This window comes from Aptenodytes patagonicus, chromosome 6 (genome assembly GCF_965638725.1).
Source record: "Aptenodytes patagonicus chromosome 6, bAptPat1.pri.cur, whole genome shotgun sequence".
In the NCBI taxonomy this organism is placed as follows: domain Eukaryota; kingdom Metazoa; phylum Chordata; class Aves; order Sphenisciformes; family Spheniscidae; genus Aptenodytes; species Aptenodytes patagonicus.
Window position 1 is genome coordinate 43,065,898 of NC_134954.1, and position 16,136 is coordinate 43,082,033.

Genomic DNA, 16,136 nt, shown 5'->3' on the forward strand with positions numbered 1-16,136 from the left:
TAAGTCATGCTGTCACAGCAATGCTTACATTAAGATTAGCTAAAGTAGTATAAATGAAGATGAGAGACGCAGTTTGAGAAAACTGAAAGCATTCTTGAAGACTTCGGAATATGTTATACCATGCAGCTGGCACAATAAGATATAACAACTAAGAACAAGAGCTGCTTTTCAAGTGTTAACTCCTGCTCGCTTGACCCTCCGTCTAGATTTTTAGCATTTTGAGCTGTGGATATTTTTGACAAAAAGTTCAAAATCTTTACTCTCTCCCACAGAGTTCCACCATCTCTGCAGAGTTCCAGACCGTACCCTTTCTTCATTATAACATGATTTCAAATACATCTGCCAAATAAAAATACAACGTGTAGAAAACATTGGTTTTGTTGAGAAGCGTTCTTTGTGCAGTATGAAAAGCAAGCAGCATTCCGAACATACCGAATGATCCACAGGAGTAAAATTAAATGCTGACTACAATTAAGATGTTTTAGGTTATTATAGCACGTGGTGCCAAAAAGTAAATGACAGTGCTTATGTTTGTCTCCTTAGCTGCTTGTGTGTCTCTACCGATCCTTTTCAAGGCCAGGATTTGCTCTACTCTCCCTTTAAGTTCTGAAAACCAAACACGTACTAAAAATGCTTCATGACATGCGTGTTATTGTAGTCTTGGTTATCTGTTTATATAATGCCATAGAAACATGTATGGCACTTGGAGAAGGGTATAATTGGCAGGACTCCACCCTGAGGACTTTGGAATTTACTTAGATACATCACCGCAGAGAATGACAAACAAAGGGTGGAGAAGGGGGAATGGTAGGCTGAAGGTCACAACAGTACAGGATCATAAACTGTGCTTATTACTAATGCATGCACCTGGTCATTAATTGCTATTTTTTAATTGTCCCAAAGGTGTTAGCTTCATAATTCCCATTCTTAACAATAATTTCTTCTCTTGCTTTCCTTAATTATCTATCCGTTACAAAGCTGGCTTTTTACAGTCTTTAGAGGCTTTCATGAAAAGAACTATTTCTTCTTGATCAGTTATCCATTTGGCAAGGCTGCGATGTACAGCTCACCTATGTAGAGCCATAGGTGTTTTATGAAGCTAACCTTGTCGAAAAAGCTCAGTTCATTCAAGAAGTGCCGATTTCAACTCAAACCTGTCACGGGGTTGATGTAGTTTGGACTGAATAGACAGCAACCTACCCTTCTCAGCAGATAACTCTGTTGCTAGAGTGGGGGACAAGGGGACAACATTAAGAGCCGCGTAGATGGAAGCTGAGAATGTCTGAGCCGCCTTCTCCAACTCATTTGTGGTGACTTCTCTGACAAGAAATTGACAAAGCAAGAGCCTGATCTGTAGCACCAAAAAAGCCTCAAAAAACATAAGGCAAATGAGTCTCTTTGTGGCATCACCATTCCACAGGGCAGTACATCCTTAAGTAACATGACAACGCATGTAAAACAAAGCCTTACCTGAGCATCTTCAGTGTCAGTTCAAAAGTCTGAACCCTCAGAATCCCTCAGAATCAGCGTGTCATCTCCTGCCATACCTGCAAAGGTCAGTTCTGGAAATGACCTAATCATTGAATACAGATACCCGCCTCATCCAAAAAGAATTGCCATGTTTTTTATTTAATACAGGTAATTTAAAAAAAATCTGACTTTTTTTGCCCATGCCAAAATCTCTGCAAGAATCTCACCACATTTGAGCATAGGAAGCAAGTAACAAAAGGCAATCCTCACTGCAATGGGCAAATAGTCTCTGTATTTCTCTCAGTCCCTGCTTACCAGAATTGCCGCAGTGTCACCCAGCACGAGCTTTATACAAACTCCAGTCTTTATACTGAGGGAAAAATGAGCAATTGCTCAATACACGGCGTCAGTTATCAGTGATCTGGATGAAACTGGCTTTTGAGTCTAACATCGAGAACTACGACAGAGAACTGAGTCTGAAAGGGCTCGAGTCTCAAAGCCCCTTCTCTTCCCACAGCAGCTCCCCTTCAATGCTTTAGGTTAGCTTGCATTGCATTTCTGCTAGCAGCAAGATAACACAGAATTACTTTCTAGAAGAAGATTTATAGTAATAGAAATATCACTTCAATATTAAATTCTACAAAGAGTTTACGTAACACACAGGAGAAGTGACAACCTGCCATTTAAACATTCTAGAGCAAAGGTCTCCTTGGACTGTGTCTTGGTGGGCAGAACCCTCGCCTAAGTGCTGAATAAAGACCAGTATCTCTTACTGGAACTAGTATAATCTGTTACAAAAGTAGGAGGAAATCTTTTGTGGGGGCCACCGACTTTTATTAAAGACAGAAAAATACATTTTTCCCTGAAGATATTTCCCTGTGAAAATACAGTGCTTTTCTGAGTTACAGCCACTGTCGCTGCCAGTTCTGATGCTCCATTCAAAAGCAGAGACTCTTTCACGAAGCCTGGGCCTCTCCAACATGTTGACTGTAGTATCTGGTGCTTTGTTCGCTTAATTTGTGATAGTCTTTGTTTCATATGTAGTTCTCGTTCACATTATGTTGCATATGGCTGCAGAATCCTTACTTTCTCTGCTTCCAAAATTACGATTTGTAACACACGAGACTCCATAGCCCACCAGAAGTCACTTCGAAAAGGTGATGTAAGAAAGAGTATCTTGTGGTTTCTCTAAAGGTTTTAAAATGCTGCAAAGGACATAGAATGATCTAGAGATAAGAGGTGCTCATTTAAAAAATGATGTTACGATATATTCAGAGGCACAATAAAAGAGTTGATTTCCAAAGTGGATTTTGTAAGAAGATTTATTTTAATTAAGTGATGTAATGATGAAACATGGTCTTAAACAAAATAGAGATCAGTATGAAAATAAAATTATACACTGAAAAATCATTTCCCCAAATGTTTTTGAATAACAGGAAATATAACACAACAGTCCTGTATTCAACTGAGTAGATAATTATGCAAATCTGTGAGCAGTCAAACATTAATAGTACATTCCTTGAAGCCAGGCACAACAAAACACATTGTGTGCCCCTGTAATACACTCAATGCATTTTGTATCTGCGCTCTCTGCCTCAAAGAAAAAAAGTGAAATGTAATGCAATGTAAATGGAGAAAAGGACATACACCATCTTAATGCTTGAAGCACATATTCCCCATTTAGTGTTTTGTGAAAGACATATACCAAATTGAGATGAAACTTAAATTGGCTTGTAGAAAGATAGAAAAACTTGGTATTGTATTTGATATACAGTCTTGTGAACACTTAACTAAAAAGTATGTCAAGGATTAAAAAATACACCACGTGTTCTACTTAAAGCTTAGAAATAAATACGCACTCTGTATTCTCGGTGCCTGAAATTCTTTAAAAACAAAGAACTTGGTATAAAATTATATCAAGTAATTGTCAAAAATGAGGGAGATGCACTTATGTATCTGTTAGATTCTGGATGCCTGCATCCCCACTACAAAAACTTGTAAAACTATATGTGCTTTCAAACATGCTGAATAACCCGAACTGTAGCCTAGGAAGGGCAAGAATATTGACTGACTTGAGGGTACCAGTATTCCACACCACATCCCTCAGTACCTTCTTTCTCTAAAGTTTTCCCCTTCCATACTGTACTAGCCCTTACAAGTACAAATGTTCAGCCACTTACACAAAAAGCAGCCTTGCTGATCAGGATTCATGGATGCCCTCAAGACTATGTCATGCCAAGGAAAAACAGAGTACAAAGAAAAAGCATCCTCCCAAGATGATTTATGTACTTAGTAGTATTACAATTCTTCCTCCCTGCAATGCTGATAATAAACAGCCGCCTCCTGAGTGTTGCAGACTCATTGCAGAAAAATGTCCTGCTGTATGGAACTATTGAACCATTATGGTCCAAAGTACTAGTTATCTTCTAGTTTAGGACTTAAAGTTTATATAAAACTCTTACCACCTCAGTTACCATGTTGAAGAAGAAAACTTGCAAGGAATTATTCTTTTGACTCTTACACTAACTTATCCAATAGTCTTGGCTTTCAGGTAAAGAACCAGGTCAGCTTTTAGGTAGAGAACCAGATGCTGAAATCTTCCTACCCTCTTACACAGTATTTTTTCTGCTAATGTCATTAGAGAGCGTGAATGGCAGCAAGACTCACATCAGCTTGGCCAAAGCTAACTAGATCATCGAGAATATTTTTATTACCTTAAATAAGCTTTAGAAATGTCCTGTCAATCCCAGAATGGCAAAACACTCTTTATGGAAAGGCATGGTTCTTATGCAACCATAACACAAATCCCAACCATCTAAAATAAATATCTACATTTTCACATATTTAAATGTTAGGGCATTGGCCCATCACATTTAAAATGAACGTGACCTTTGGTAGTGGTGATTTAACTTCTTATCAGATACTATTTCTCTTGCCAAATGCAGCTAGTAATAAACACAATAATTATTTGTACAAATAATAAGTGTAAAGAGGACTTCCAAACACCACCCTTATTTTATTTAGAAGCCTTCATTTTCCTGAGAGTAGTCCAAATAAAAAAAAAACAAAACCCAAACCAATAAAACAAGAAAAACCAACACAGAAGTAAGTTTTTTGATTGTGTACTTTAGATTTTCAAAACTTAATCATTAGGCAAAATATGTCTTGCAGTGGCAGTAACACTAATGTATTTCAGGATGAATAGACATTTTCCTGGGTATATTATCATAGTCTAATTTTCAAGCAAAAAGTATCCCCTTTTGTATACCCAGGGGCCAGCACGGCTCACTGTCCTGCTCCCTATTTGCAAAGAGTAGTCCTTTTTCTGTCTCCACCCTTTCAGTCTTGTCTTCTCTCTAGCACTATTCCATGGTTGCATTTTGTATGCTTTATCTGCTGTGTGGAACTGCCATATCTTATCATTACAGCACCTACAATTACATTCCTTCCTTAGCATTATTTATGAAGCTTCTGAGATTTACTTGCTTATTCATACAGTAATCTATTTTAAAATTACTCAGCCCCCATGTCTGACTGCAGTCAGCAGGGCAATCAAATATGATGTCTCAGCAAAATCTTCTTTTATTGTCCTGATTTATACTGCTAGATGAGTATTTCTAACTAAAAATTGTAATTCTCATTTAAAATGAGAGGTGCCAAATAGTCAATGGAGTATGTCAGGAGCTGCTTGTATTGCAATTAACAGGCAGTGCAGATATGAACGAGCTTTTGGAAGAAACCAGTTCAACCGTGACAAAGCCACCATCTGTGGAAGGCACAGTCCTCACTAAGGTAATAAATCAACTGCTGCCGTGATTTCTGGGTCAGCGCTCACCTGCCTCACCGCAAGAGCTACTCACCCTTCCAGCCAACGGCCTGAAGCAGCCCATGGGGGCTGAAAAATTCTGGTGATAGGAAACATTGCAAGAAAAATCCCCTGCCTCGTTACTAATTTTGCAAAACCAAAATCAAAGAACATTTTACCCTTGGATACCTAATCAACTGTTTTCCAAAAAACTTTTATGACTATTTTTCTTAAACTGCTCACAATCTAGATGTCAGAGTAACTATGATCCTGTCGACCCTCTGGACTGAAGGGAGCTGCTTTTGTTGCAAGGGAGAGCAGTTTAATTCTTGATGAAAAAATAAACAAACCCACAATCTTACTCTGATACTATAGCTACAGTCAGCATAGGTGGTCAGCAATTGTCTCTGGGTGATTGTAGGATTATGTGCAATTAAAAGGGAGAGGACGGCTGGCCTTTGGAAAGCAGCCCAGAATAAGGGAGACCAGAGTCCTGTGAACTTTTGTAGGTCTATACATTTAAAAGCTGGTTACATTGATGTCAGCACAAAACGGTGCTAAATTAGTGGAACGATACACATCCTGAGTGCTTAGCAAAAGCCCTCTAAGTAGACAAGGCTTTTTCTAGTAGGGGCTGAGTGAGAAATTTCTGAAAGCTCTCAAAAAGAAACAACTGAAAAACAAAACAATTTTCATTATTCAGAAGTTTTTTAAAGGGAGGAAGGATTCAAAGAAGCCTAGCTCTGCTCCCTTTTGCATTCACCAAAACTTTAAGAGATCTGTCAGAATACATCTGTAGTTAAATTATTATTATTATTATTCTGCAATGCAATCTGACTGCATTTGGTACATAAAGGAAACAAGTTCAAAATTCCAATTATTGATTTAGAAGGGGGCTAATCAATGAGTGTAGTGATTATTTCACATAGTCCTCAGGAGATATTTTAATTGCATTTTGAATACATACAGATACTACAATGGATTATAACCATTCCAGAGGAGTCCTTGACTGTCATCCTTTTACCTGCAGTCAGGAGGAGCCTTTCTAAAGTGCGACCAGAAGATCATTATAGCGTCATTGATATTAAATAGAACTCTCAAATTAATCTTGAGTTTACCTTAAAATACCTACGGCATAACACGGCTCTGAGCAAAAGCCTATGAAATAGAGCCCTAAATGAAGTTTCAACCTGAACAATGCCTTTCTTTACAGTAAAATTATTTTAGAAAATACTAGAAATGTTTGAATAAAAAACTTTTCATAGCAATGAACATTCTAAATAGTAGTAGTCTAGTGCTGAAACTAGTCAGTCTGAAACTGAACAGAAGCACTATGAAGCTCGTGGTCTGTTTGAAAGAGATGCAAAACATAAACCAACACACATGGTGAAAACTGTGTGTTTATATGGTCAGCTTTATAATTTTGCATACTGCTAACAAAAATGGGTTGTAAAAAGGTTTTTAGCCTTACTGGCTTTACAGTAAAGTTCTTCTTTTCCCCTACTATTTACCCAATGTATATTTATTTTTCCAGCAAACAAGCAATTTCAAGTTCAACCCCCTAAACTCTTTTTTATTGTAAAATATTTAGGCAAAAAGTTAGACTAGTCCAACAGCAGCCACTGTGGTTGCGCTAATAAAATTGTAAAGGATTTTTTACTTGCAATTGGTGAGCTAGTCAGCCCGTAACATTTCCGCAGTTCTGTTTCGTACTGCATAACTGAGCCAAAATGCAAACAGTTTAAGAAGCCAGGTTTGAGTAATTATTCTGAAATTTTGCTTGGAGTTCAGTTTGCTTGCCCAGGGAGGAAAGGATAAGAAGGGGAAACAGCAGTGGTTGAGTATTAATACTGTAAGGTTAATGTTGAAGCTAAGTCTGTAATCTTACAACTGGAGACCAAACTTATTGCTCAATTCCCATTAGTGCTAACAGGAATAAATTACCCCTCCACGTAAAAACAATGGCAAGAAAAACATAACTACTAGTATAATTTAATACAACTAATTTTCATTTGCTGAAAAGAATTAACTTGCTTCAAGCTATGGGAAATGAACTTATACAGACTATTCAAACACAGCTGCTGCAAATTCCCCTTTTGTGAATAGGAGTTCCCTCAGACCAGAGACAGCGTGCTTGCAAGTATCTCCATAAACCTCTGCAGCTACAACTGCAGTAATCCAGTAAACTTCTGCAATTAATACTGCTGAGATTACATTCAGCAACCAGATGATACCATTCCGAATGCTTCAGAAGGAAGCTTTTTTTGGTTTTATACTTTTAAAAGGATTAAAAATACATAAGAAACCACAAAACTCTTTTCTTTCCTATAATTTTAAACTGAGCAAACTACCAGTCTGGTGCTCTGCCAGTTTAACTCATGCCAGAAACTTTGTCTGATGTCCTGCCAGCATGCTGCTGCCCACATTTTCAGTTTCCCCAAAGATTACATATATTCACCATACACTGTATGACCCGAGGTTAACCGCTTCAATGTGGAGTTTGCGTGGTGCCCAGCAGGCCTGTGTACGCAGATGGGTTCCACCTTAGATACTCTCTAAGCCATATTAACACCTTTTTATGGTAGGTTCACTACAAGGATAATGAAAATTATGTTTAAAAGCAAAAAGGGCAATTATTTGATTAATACTAAGGAAAACCAGCAGGCGGGGTGGGGGGAAGGGTTTGCTTCTGTTCAGCAGGATTGTGTGTTAAATTGGATTTTATTTTGGATTGAAAGGAGGCTCTCCTGTGTTACCCTGCAAGGTGCTGCTGACGGTGTGACAGAGGTAGCAGATGGCTGTCTCCTGCCTGCTGTGGGTGTAAACACTGCTACCCTAACTGCTGCTGGTTTGCAGATTTTGAACAGGTAACTGCTTGCTACAGTAGGTGCCGCATTGCATAATTCCATTGATGGCAAGCTTTTCCGGGGTATTTAGGAGTGTTATGGTTAAACTGACTGCTGGCAGTGCCAGGTGAGCAAAGCACACCTCTGCTTGGCTGGGATGCTGGGAGCTGGGAAGAGGTGGGCTTGGCCCTGGGGTGCCGGGGACAGAGGCCACTGGCACGCGCTGTGCTGCCAGGGGACCTGCTAGCTGCTTTTTGGCTAGCAACGTGTGGCTCCGCTTCCCGGCAGAGCAGGGAACATGGGCATCTCACTGTAACTCTTGTGGGCACCTCCCCAGCCAGACTCTGTCTGATAGAGATGCTGCACGTTAAGTTAGTACAAGCTGTCATCACACTGTAGCTGAAGGGAATCTTTTGTCTGCTTCAGGTTGGCTGGCTTTTTTTCCCTCCCTAAATGCAAAGCTCCTTAGCACCGTCTGGAAAAGGTCTGAGGAGATACAGAGCTTTCAGAAAGGCTTCTCAGTCTTTCTCTATCTGGACCCTCACGCTTGCCACAGCATGTCATAAGCAAAAGCTCCATGGTCGCCTGTTGCAGTCATCTGCAGGACATGAAAGTTAGCTTTCACTTGGGACACGTTTAACGGGAATGGCTTCCCACACCAAAGGGAGAATATTCCAAGCAGTAGCCAGGAGACCAGGGTATCTGAGAAAGCTCAGGCTTCCTTTCCTATACTCCCCTCCCTGCTAATCTCTTCAGAGCAGCACCATCGCTTATATCATCACAAACAGCCAGCCAAGTGCTCGAGGCACCATAGGTAGCCATATCTCAGTAGCTAACTCCTCATCACTTTCAAATAGCGTTTTCCTTGAGTCCCCCAGGTGATACTGGCAGCAAAGCAGGAAGCAGCAGCTTCTCCTCAGTCTCTCTTGGTCTTAATGCTACAGGGATTCTGGATTTTTTAAGTTTTTTTTTTAACTGACAACTGCCCCACTGGTTACCCTGTCACATCGTTACAGAATGCCAGATCATCATGACTGATTTCAATTATTTATATATGCATAAATACAGAACAAATGTGTGCAGTAGATATATTTAAATAAAAAAAATGACAAGATGCCTTTATTGTTTTTGATTTGTACAAAAGCATAACTTAAAAGGCAGACTAGTATAAACTTACTTTGTGCCAAATATTTAAACTGTTCATTCCAAAGAGTTTCTGGTTCAAAACTTGTAGATACAGTTTCCACCTGGGAAATCTCCTTTTTAGACCACAGATAACACAGTATTGTAAAATCAGAATTCTGCAGTCCTTCAACCAATCAAAAGCTGCATTCTGCTTCGAGTGCCAGAGTTTTAGCTACTCAGTGAATGGATCATATGAAACGTGAGCCATGCTGGAGTGACCTGATCAAAAGTCAGTTTGCCTACTGCTCATTCATGTACTGAAAAAAAAGATGTGCATTAGGATCTGTGACATGCAATCTTGGCAAAGACTGATAAATATACGTGTAAAAATAGGGTGACATGTTTGGATTTTTCTTTGCTACTTCATACCAGCCAGAAGTAGTGTAAGAAAACCTATGTTACTTAAGCGAGTCCCAGATGTCATGCAGAAAGCTCAGTTATTCCTGAAATAAATGCTTTCACTCTGATTTTGCAAGTGGGTTTTCCTTTGCGCAGGTAACATTTTCTCAGTAAGCCTGAAGGGTTTTCTCAGTCTTTGCTGCCATGACCACGGCTGCACTTGCCTTCCAACTTGGAGGGTGGAGTGGCAGTCTTTGCTGACAACATCTCCACAGACATTCACCTCCATTGGAAAAAAAATCCCACAAGAAGAAGCAGGATACCTCCCTGGGATGCCTTTTCAAGAGACTCCGAAGTGAGAATGTTACTTCAAAAGCTACTTTTCCCACAGAACAGGGCTTGCTGTGCTTCGGCGCTATCAAGAGGGCTCGTGCAAAGCTGGATTCACGTTCTTGTCATCCAGTATCCAAGTGCAACTTCCTGGAATTTTAAAGTGTGGTGGATGCACTGCGTGACAGCAGCTGTACAAGAAACGGCACGCAGCTGCCCAAGTGTTCCACAAGACCATCTGGAGGAAAGTACCAAAAATAGATGCGAGCAAGCCTCGTGTATTTCAGCAAAATTAAGCATAAAGAAATTGGTGTCCATGCAGTGCTTAATATGCCATAAAAACCTCTTTCAAATAACATTTGATAAGCAAACTATTTATCAGTGAAAATGCAAGCTTAGACACTATGAACAGTTTACATCTTGTAGGTGTTCACTGATACGGGACAGTGGCATTATGACCAGTGGCTCACCTTGAAGTAGGTTACTCATGGGTTTCCAAATGAGCTAGTGTTTTATGGTGCTGTACAAATAAAAGGTTGTGGGGAGTATATGAAATACCAGTATTAAACTCCACTGCATTAAGTTATCCAATGCATGAAAAATGACTCGGATGCATTTAAAATAAATGCATATTACAGTATCACGTATAGTATTATAAAATTATTACTTATGTGCACAGTCCTGATATCTATAGACATGGCACCGTGAAGAAAGCCTGGTTCCTAAGCATTTTTACAGATACTTTATAGTGATGTAGTTTGCTGTCAGTCAGATCACAATGTCCCTTCAACTTTGGTACATTCAGTGCAAAGTATTTTTGGGAGTTTTTTTACTCTTATAAAAATAAAAGGCATTTTTTTCCCTTGAGAGTGCTTAAAGAATAAACACTAGCAGAATGTCTGTTCAAGCATGGAAAGTGACAAAAACAGAAATAGCGTTTTAGTTTGCTTGTTTCCTGTTCATACTCTAAGAAACATAATATAATGAACCTATAAAAATAAACGGAAGTCACTGTGTTAGGGTTTTTTTCCTGATATGCTGTGATAAATTGCTAGTTTCTTCTTAAAATAGTTTCCATGCAGTATAAAGCATAAAATCAGTCTTATTAAGTTCCTTCTAACAGCTCATCTTTTGTCATACACACCACTGGCAAACACATTTCCACAAACCTCCTTAATGCAAGCCATTGTTGTTAGATCCTTTGTTGCTGACTTTCCTTCCAATTCACTTCTGCCCCAGGAACTTGAGCTCTATGGTGCACACCATGCAGGCACTCATAATCTTAGGTAAAGAAAGTACTGGATATGCTATTATAACATATGGCATAAAGTAATGTACCTTCATGAATTTAAAAAAAAAAAAAATCTATTGTATGATGTTTTGATAATTTACTGGGTAGGTAAAGGGCTGAATGATTTCACATTTTGACTTGAATTTTCTGTTCAACAACTTTGACGAAATCCAGTTTTCGGGTGCATGTCAGTTTTGCAGTAGCCAGGTTGATCACAACATGGAATCACGTTTCTTGTTTCCTCAGAACAGAAACTTAAGAAGTTTGGCCGTCCTGAAAAACCATGGATTGCAAGACTCGGTTTTCCCTGCACATCAGGCACACTCTAGTTTCACTGTAGAGAATTCTGCCACTACCACAATGCTTTTTAATTGCTTCATAAGCTCTTTCATGGAACCTCATTACTTGAATTGCATCGTGAAACAATTTTCCTCTAGGAAATCCAATACAAACGTTCATTCACTCCTTGAGAAGACAGATCCACAAAAGTCCAATGAGCTGGGCACTGTGGTTTGTGTATCACTCAAGTCCAAAAGTACTTGTCTCTTCAACTGCTGTCAACAGTTTTTCATATAACATAGAGAATGATGGATACGGGGGAAGGTCCAGACGATTGAAACAAGTGTGAGCCCTGAGGGGGAAAAAAAAGAGGGGATGAAGAAGTACATTATTTTAAAAGTTCAAAAGAACACACAGACTGGTATGTGCTTGCGTAGAGATGGGCAGATAGTATTCTTTCAGAAGACTTTGTTCTGTCAAATGATGTTTGCCAATTGAACAGGTAGTGACGTTTAATCTACTTTTTTCTAATTAAAATAAGCCAGTCAGAAGCATTTATGAAGGTCTTTAGAAACACACTGACAGCCCAAAAGGCGTGGGATAAATTTTATCCATTAATGTGCATGAGAAAAGAATAATATAACATGGTACAATTCAAATAGCCTGTTCTGAAACCTTGGCTTTAAATGTATCTTCTGAGAAGTAGTATTTTTCCTGTACTGATGATACTTGAATACTGTATTTGTAATCATAAACAAGATATTTCAGTACATTGAATATGCATAAGATATTAGATTTGATCACATATTAAAAAATACTCAAGATATACAGGAAACAATCCCACAGTAATAAAGGACAGACAAATTAGATGCTCTTCCTTCTACATTTCCTTGGCATATGGATCATGTTCTTGGGAAGTTACTGCTTGTGCTGATTTACACTATGTACATATCTGGCCCTGCAAGCCAACAACCTTTAGAATAATACTTTTTGTAATTACAGAAAACTATGCATGTACCTCTAGCATACCATCCTGCTTTCTTAAGAGGACAACCAGGTGGTTTATTTCTCAGTTTCCAAAGTCCATCTACTTCAGTTTTTTGACACACTTGGAACTGTCTCTCAAAACCTCTTTCAGGGAATGAAAAGGGAGATAATAGAAGTTTCTCCTCTTAGCAGAATAACGGATATCATTGCCTGACCTCAGGGCAGGCTAAGGATAATACTTTCTAAAACACTATTGTGCATGAGCCTGCTCTAGTGAATAGCATAACGATTAATGTGATGGGTTCTTGAGGAAGAAATGACATGAAGAAAAGCTGGAAGAGACATCTTTTCTGCTCCGAAGCTTTGTACTAAAGCCTCACTTTAGACTGATTTTAGAGGATTAAAACCTTTTTGTATTTTGGCAGGTCTCTGTTTACAAAGACTTTATTCTTTTGTAATAAAACACATCACCAAGTTATTTAAATACAATCCAGCTGAGAAACAAACTTTTCCAGCAGTGACCTGCCCTTCATCAGTATGACCCATATTAGGCGTAAGTGTATAATGTCAATGGAAGGACTGAAAAAGCTCCCTGCTCGCAGCAAATGCAACTCATTTAACCTAATCACTCCCAGAAATCTGAGTGTCTACCACAGACCTGTACTGAGCTTTCTCTGAGCCAGAAAGTGCTGCCTTCCATGGGAGCAAATTTATTAATTGCCGTTTTAAGTGGCTCTCAGCTCCCGACTATGGGGATGGAACATGAAGCGAAGTGGGTTAATCTTGTTTGTTAAAAACATGAGTCCATTACAAGCCCTTACTGAAGGTGAAACACTCAGTTACAAGCCTTATAGTGTCATAAAAATATCAGGCTGAAGAAATGTATACACAGTACAGAAGGTCACACTATTATTATAAACACAGTCCAAACATCAAATATGCAGTCACTTAAAAAAGCATTGAATTTTGCATCCTCCCCAAATACAGTACGCTTAGAAGCATATTGCTAGTACATGCGGTATAGCAAAGAGGGCATTTCCCCACCCTGTATTCCAGGGGCCTGGTTAAATTGCTCCACCCTTCCAGCCCTCTAAGGCTCCTGGAGGAAAGCTTGCTTTGTACTCCTCGTTTGCCTTTCCAAAAACCTTACAAAGTAATATCTGTGATATAGATTAAATTATTATTGCATTCCCTGCACTTTTTTTTTTTTTTTAAAAAGAAGAAAGAAAAAGACATTTCCCTTTTGAAAAAAGACAGATTTAGACCCAGCAGCAAATGGGCAACTGGAACTCAGTGATCCCTTGAGTTCAGTGTGGAGTGTGTCTTAGGCAATTAGCAGTCTAACCACATGCTTCTGCTGCACGGGGCTGACAGCCGCTCATTAGAACTATGGATCATGCTGTGTGGGCCATAAAACCACAAATTATAAAAGACATAGTATATAATTAGCAAGGGATTCATTACAAACTGGTTTAATAGTACACCAGCATGTTGTTTACATTTATTAAGAGCACTGAGTTCTATCTTAATTTTGAGGGCAATTTTGAAAATGCAGTCACCTACTTTGGAAAACCAAGTCATTAAAAAAGACAAAAACTTAAGATCTTTGTCTTCTGAGGGAATGCATGACTTTCTCACCCTAGCAAGCAACTTCGTAAGTCTTCGAGAAGAAAGGTTTGTTGGTTTTTTTTTTTCCTCTGGACAGTATTTTCCCATTCCAACATTTCAAACCACATGGGTACTAACTGTTCATCTTCCTGGACTCACATTTTATGACAACATGAAAAACCATCTTGGTTCCTGAAGTCTAGATTCCCAATTAATCTCCCCTTCATTTTGATTACAGTAGTAAAATAGAGTGACTTAGGGTTAAAATCCAGCAGTCGGACATAAATACTGTTTGCATGTGAATCATCACATGCACATATATATAACGTACAGCAATGAGCCTGGAACCAATTTCTCAGCATGTAAGTGAATTGAAAGAGTAACAGTCCCTCCACCGATTTAGCGTAATCTACAACACAGTGCGAAAGAAGGAAGTAGAAGTGGCATCGGGGATAGCAATAGTTAAAGTAATGATGATCTTTTCAGGGCCCTTTATGTGCTAATGACTTACTAGTGTAAAAGACAGTGATACAAGCTAGGCAACCTAACATGCACCTCACAGAAATATCACTATTTTGATTAGTGATATTTTGATCAGCAGAAGTGATTACACAGCAGTCAGAACAGTGGGAACTAGGTAGACATCTAGTAAATACTTTTATGTTTATATTCACAGCTGCTTAGACCACAATCTCATCCCTAAGTATATTAGTTGCCTTCTGTGTCTCAAAATCAGGAAGAAGAGATGGGAATGGGTATTTCTGTGTGTTTTCAGCAGTGCAATATTTTTTTTTAGAAACAGAGGAAGAAACATAAAATCCACTGACTTGTTGAGTCCTAGCTTTTGCCACCCTCACACCAAGTATTATCAAATTTCACAAGCACTCCCACTGAAATCAAAAGGGCAATTTGCAAAGTATAACACTGCTATGAGTGAGTGACAGTGCCTTAACACAAATGCTTTAGTTATCTGGGAATCAGTAAGAGTCACAGAGTCCTAGGGCAGCATTCTCAGCAGATGCAGCAATGTGTTTACACATGTAGGTCTTGTTTGGAAATCTCTTGAAAGTTTGCTACTCGGGGTCGTTGTTAACGATGTCTTACCTTCAAGCCAGTACTACTTGGTGTTTGCACAGTAAGTCTTTGAAGCTGGTGAGACACAGGCTGAAGCTACACTGCATGCAGGAACTAGATATGTAAAAATGCAAATACTCCTCTCTGCTTAGGGCTTAGCCTATTTAAGCATAAACATGGAAGATCATTTATTTTTTTATGAGATCAAGGTTCCACGTATGAATGCCAGGAATTGCCAGCTCATGACAACTGTAGGTGTTTGTCATATGCAGTTGTTTATTTTAACAAAACAAGCATGTTAGTTTATTTAAATTCTCACACTTGTATGTTAAAAACTATCCACAGAGACAAAAATCAAATGTTTCCTAAGCAAGGGAATCATAAATGAAACTTCAAGGGCATGATACATTCTCCTAAATGTGAAGAGTTGGCATTTCCCCTACACTTGCTGAACACCTTATGGTAGCTAAGATTCTCAACATGTTTCTCCATATTGCACTAGATGAAGAAGTTTTATTCTGCAGTTTATTACAACCAGGGCTCTATAACATTTTCAGAGGAAATTCTGAGCATCCTGTTCAGGCATGTCCTGACCTTTTCCACACTGCAAGCTGTGCTTGTTAGCACCAGGAATTCCAGTATTAGAGACTGTATGGAAAAACTCCCACAATCTCTTTTAACTTGAACTCACAAAGAAATCTTACATTTTGAAGTTGGAAATAATTTAAAAAAAATCAAAGCTTTTGCTTTTTAAACAGAATCAAAGCTAGTCCGTAGGTCAATCATAATCAAACTGTAAAGTGGACTTATCGGGCAACAAGGTATTACTAGGCCCCCAAAAGATATTAGAGTATTTGATCTGAAATAGCAATTTCCAGGATTTGCTTATCTTTAATCCTCAGTTGCCTGGCTCTTGTTTGTA

At 38.8% G+C, this 16,136-nt stretch overlaps 1 protein-coding gene across 4 annotated transcripts in view; it reads right to left on the reverse strand.

Annotated features, from left to right (window-relative positions):
• Positions 1-2,282: 2,282 nt before the first annotated feature.
• The window catches only part of HECW2 (HECT, C2 and WW domain containing E3 ubiquitin protein ligase 2), a 175,675-nt gene continuing 161,821 nt past the window's right edge, over positions 2,283-16,136 (reverse strand). For all 4 annotated transcript variants that reach the window (XM_076342260.1, XM_076342258.1, XM_076342259.1 and 1 more), the window contains one exon: positions 2,283-11,897. In XM_076342260.1, coding sequence (XP_076198375.1) covers positions 11,786-11,897 — 112 coding nt within the window. In that variant the 3' untranslated portion in view covers positions 2,283-11,785. The remainder of the gene's footprint in view (positions 11,898-16,136) is intronic.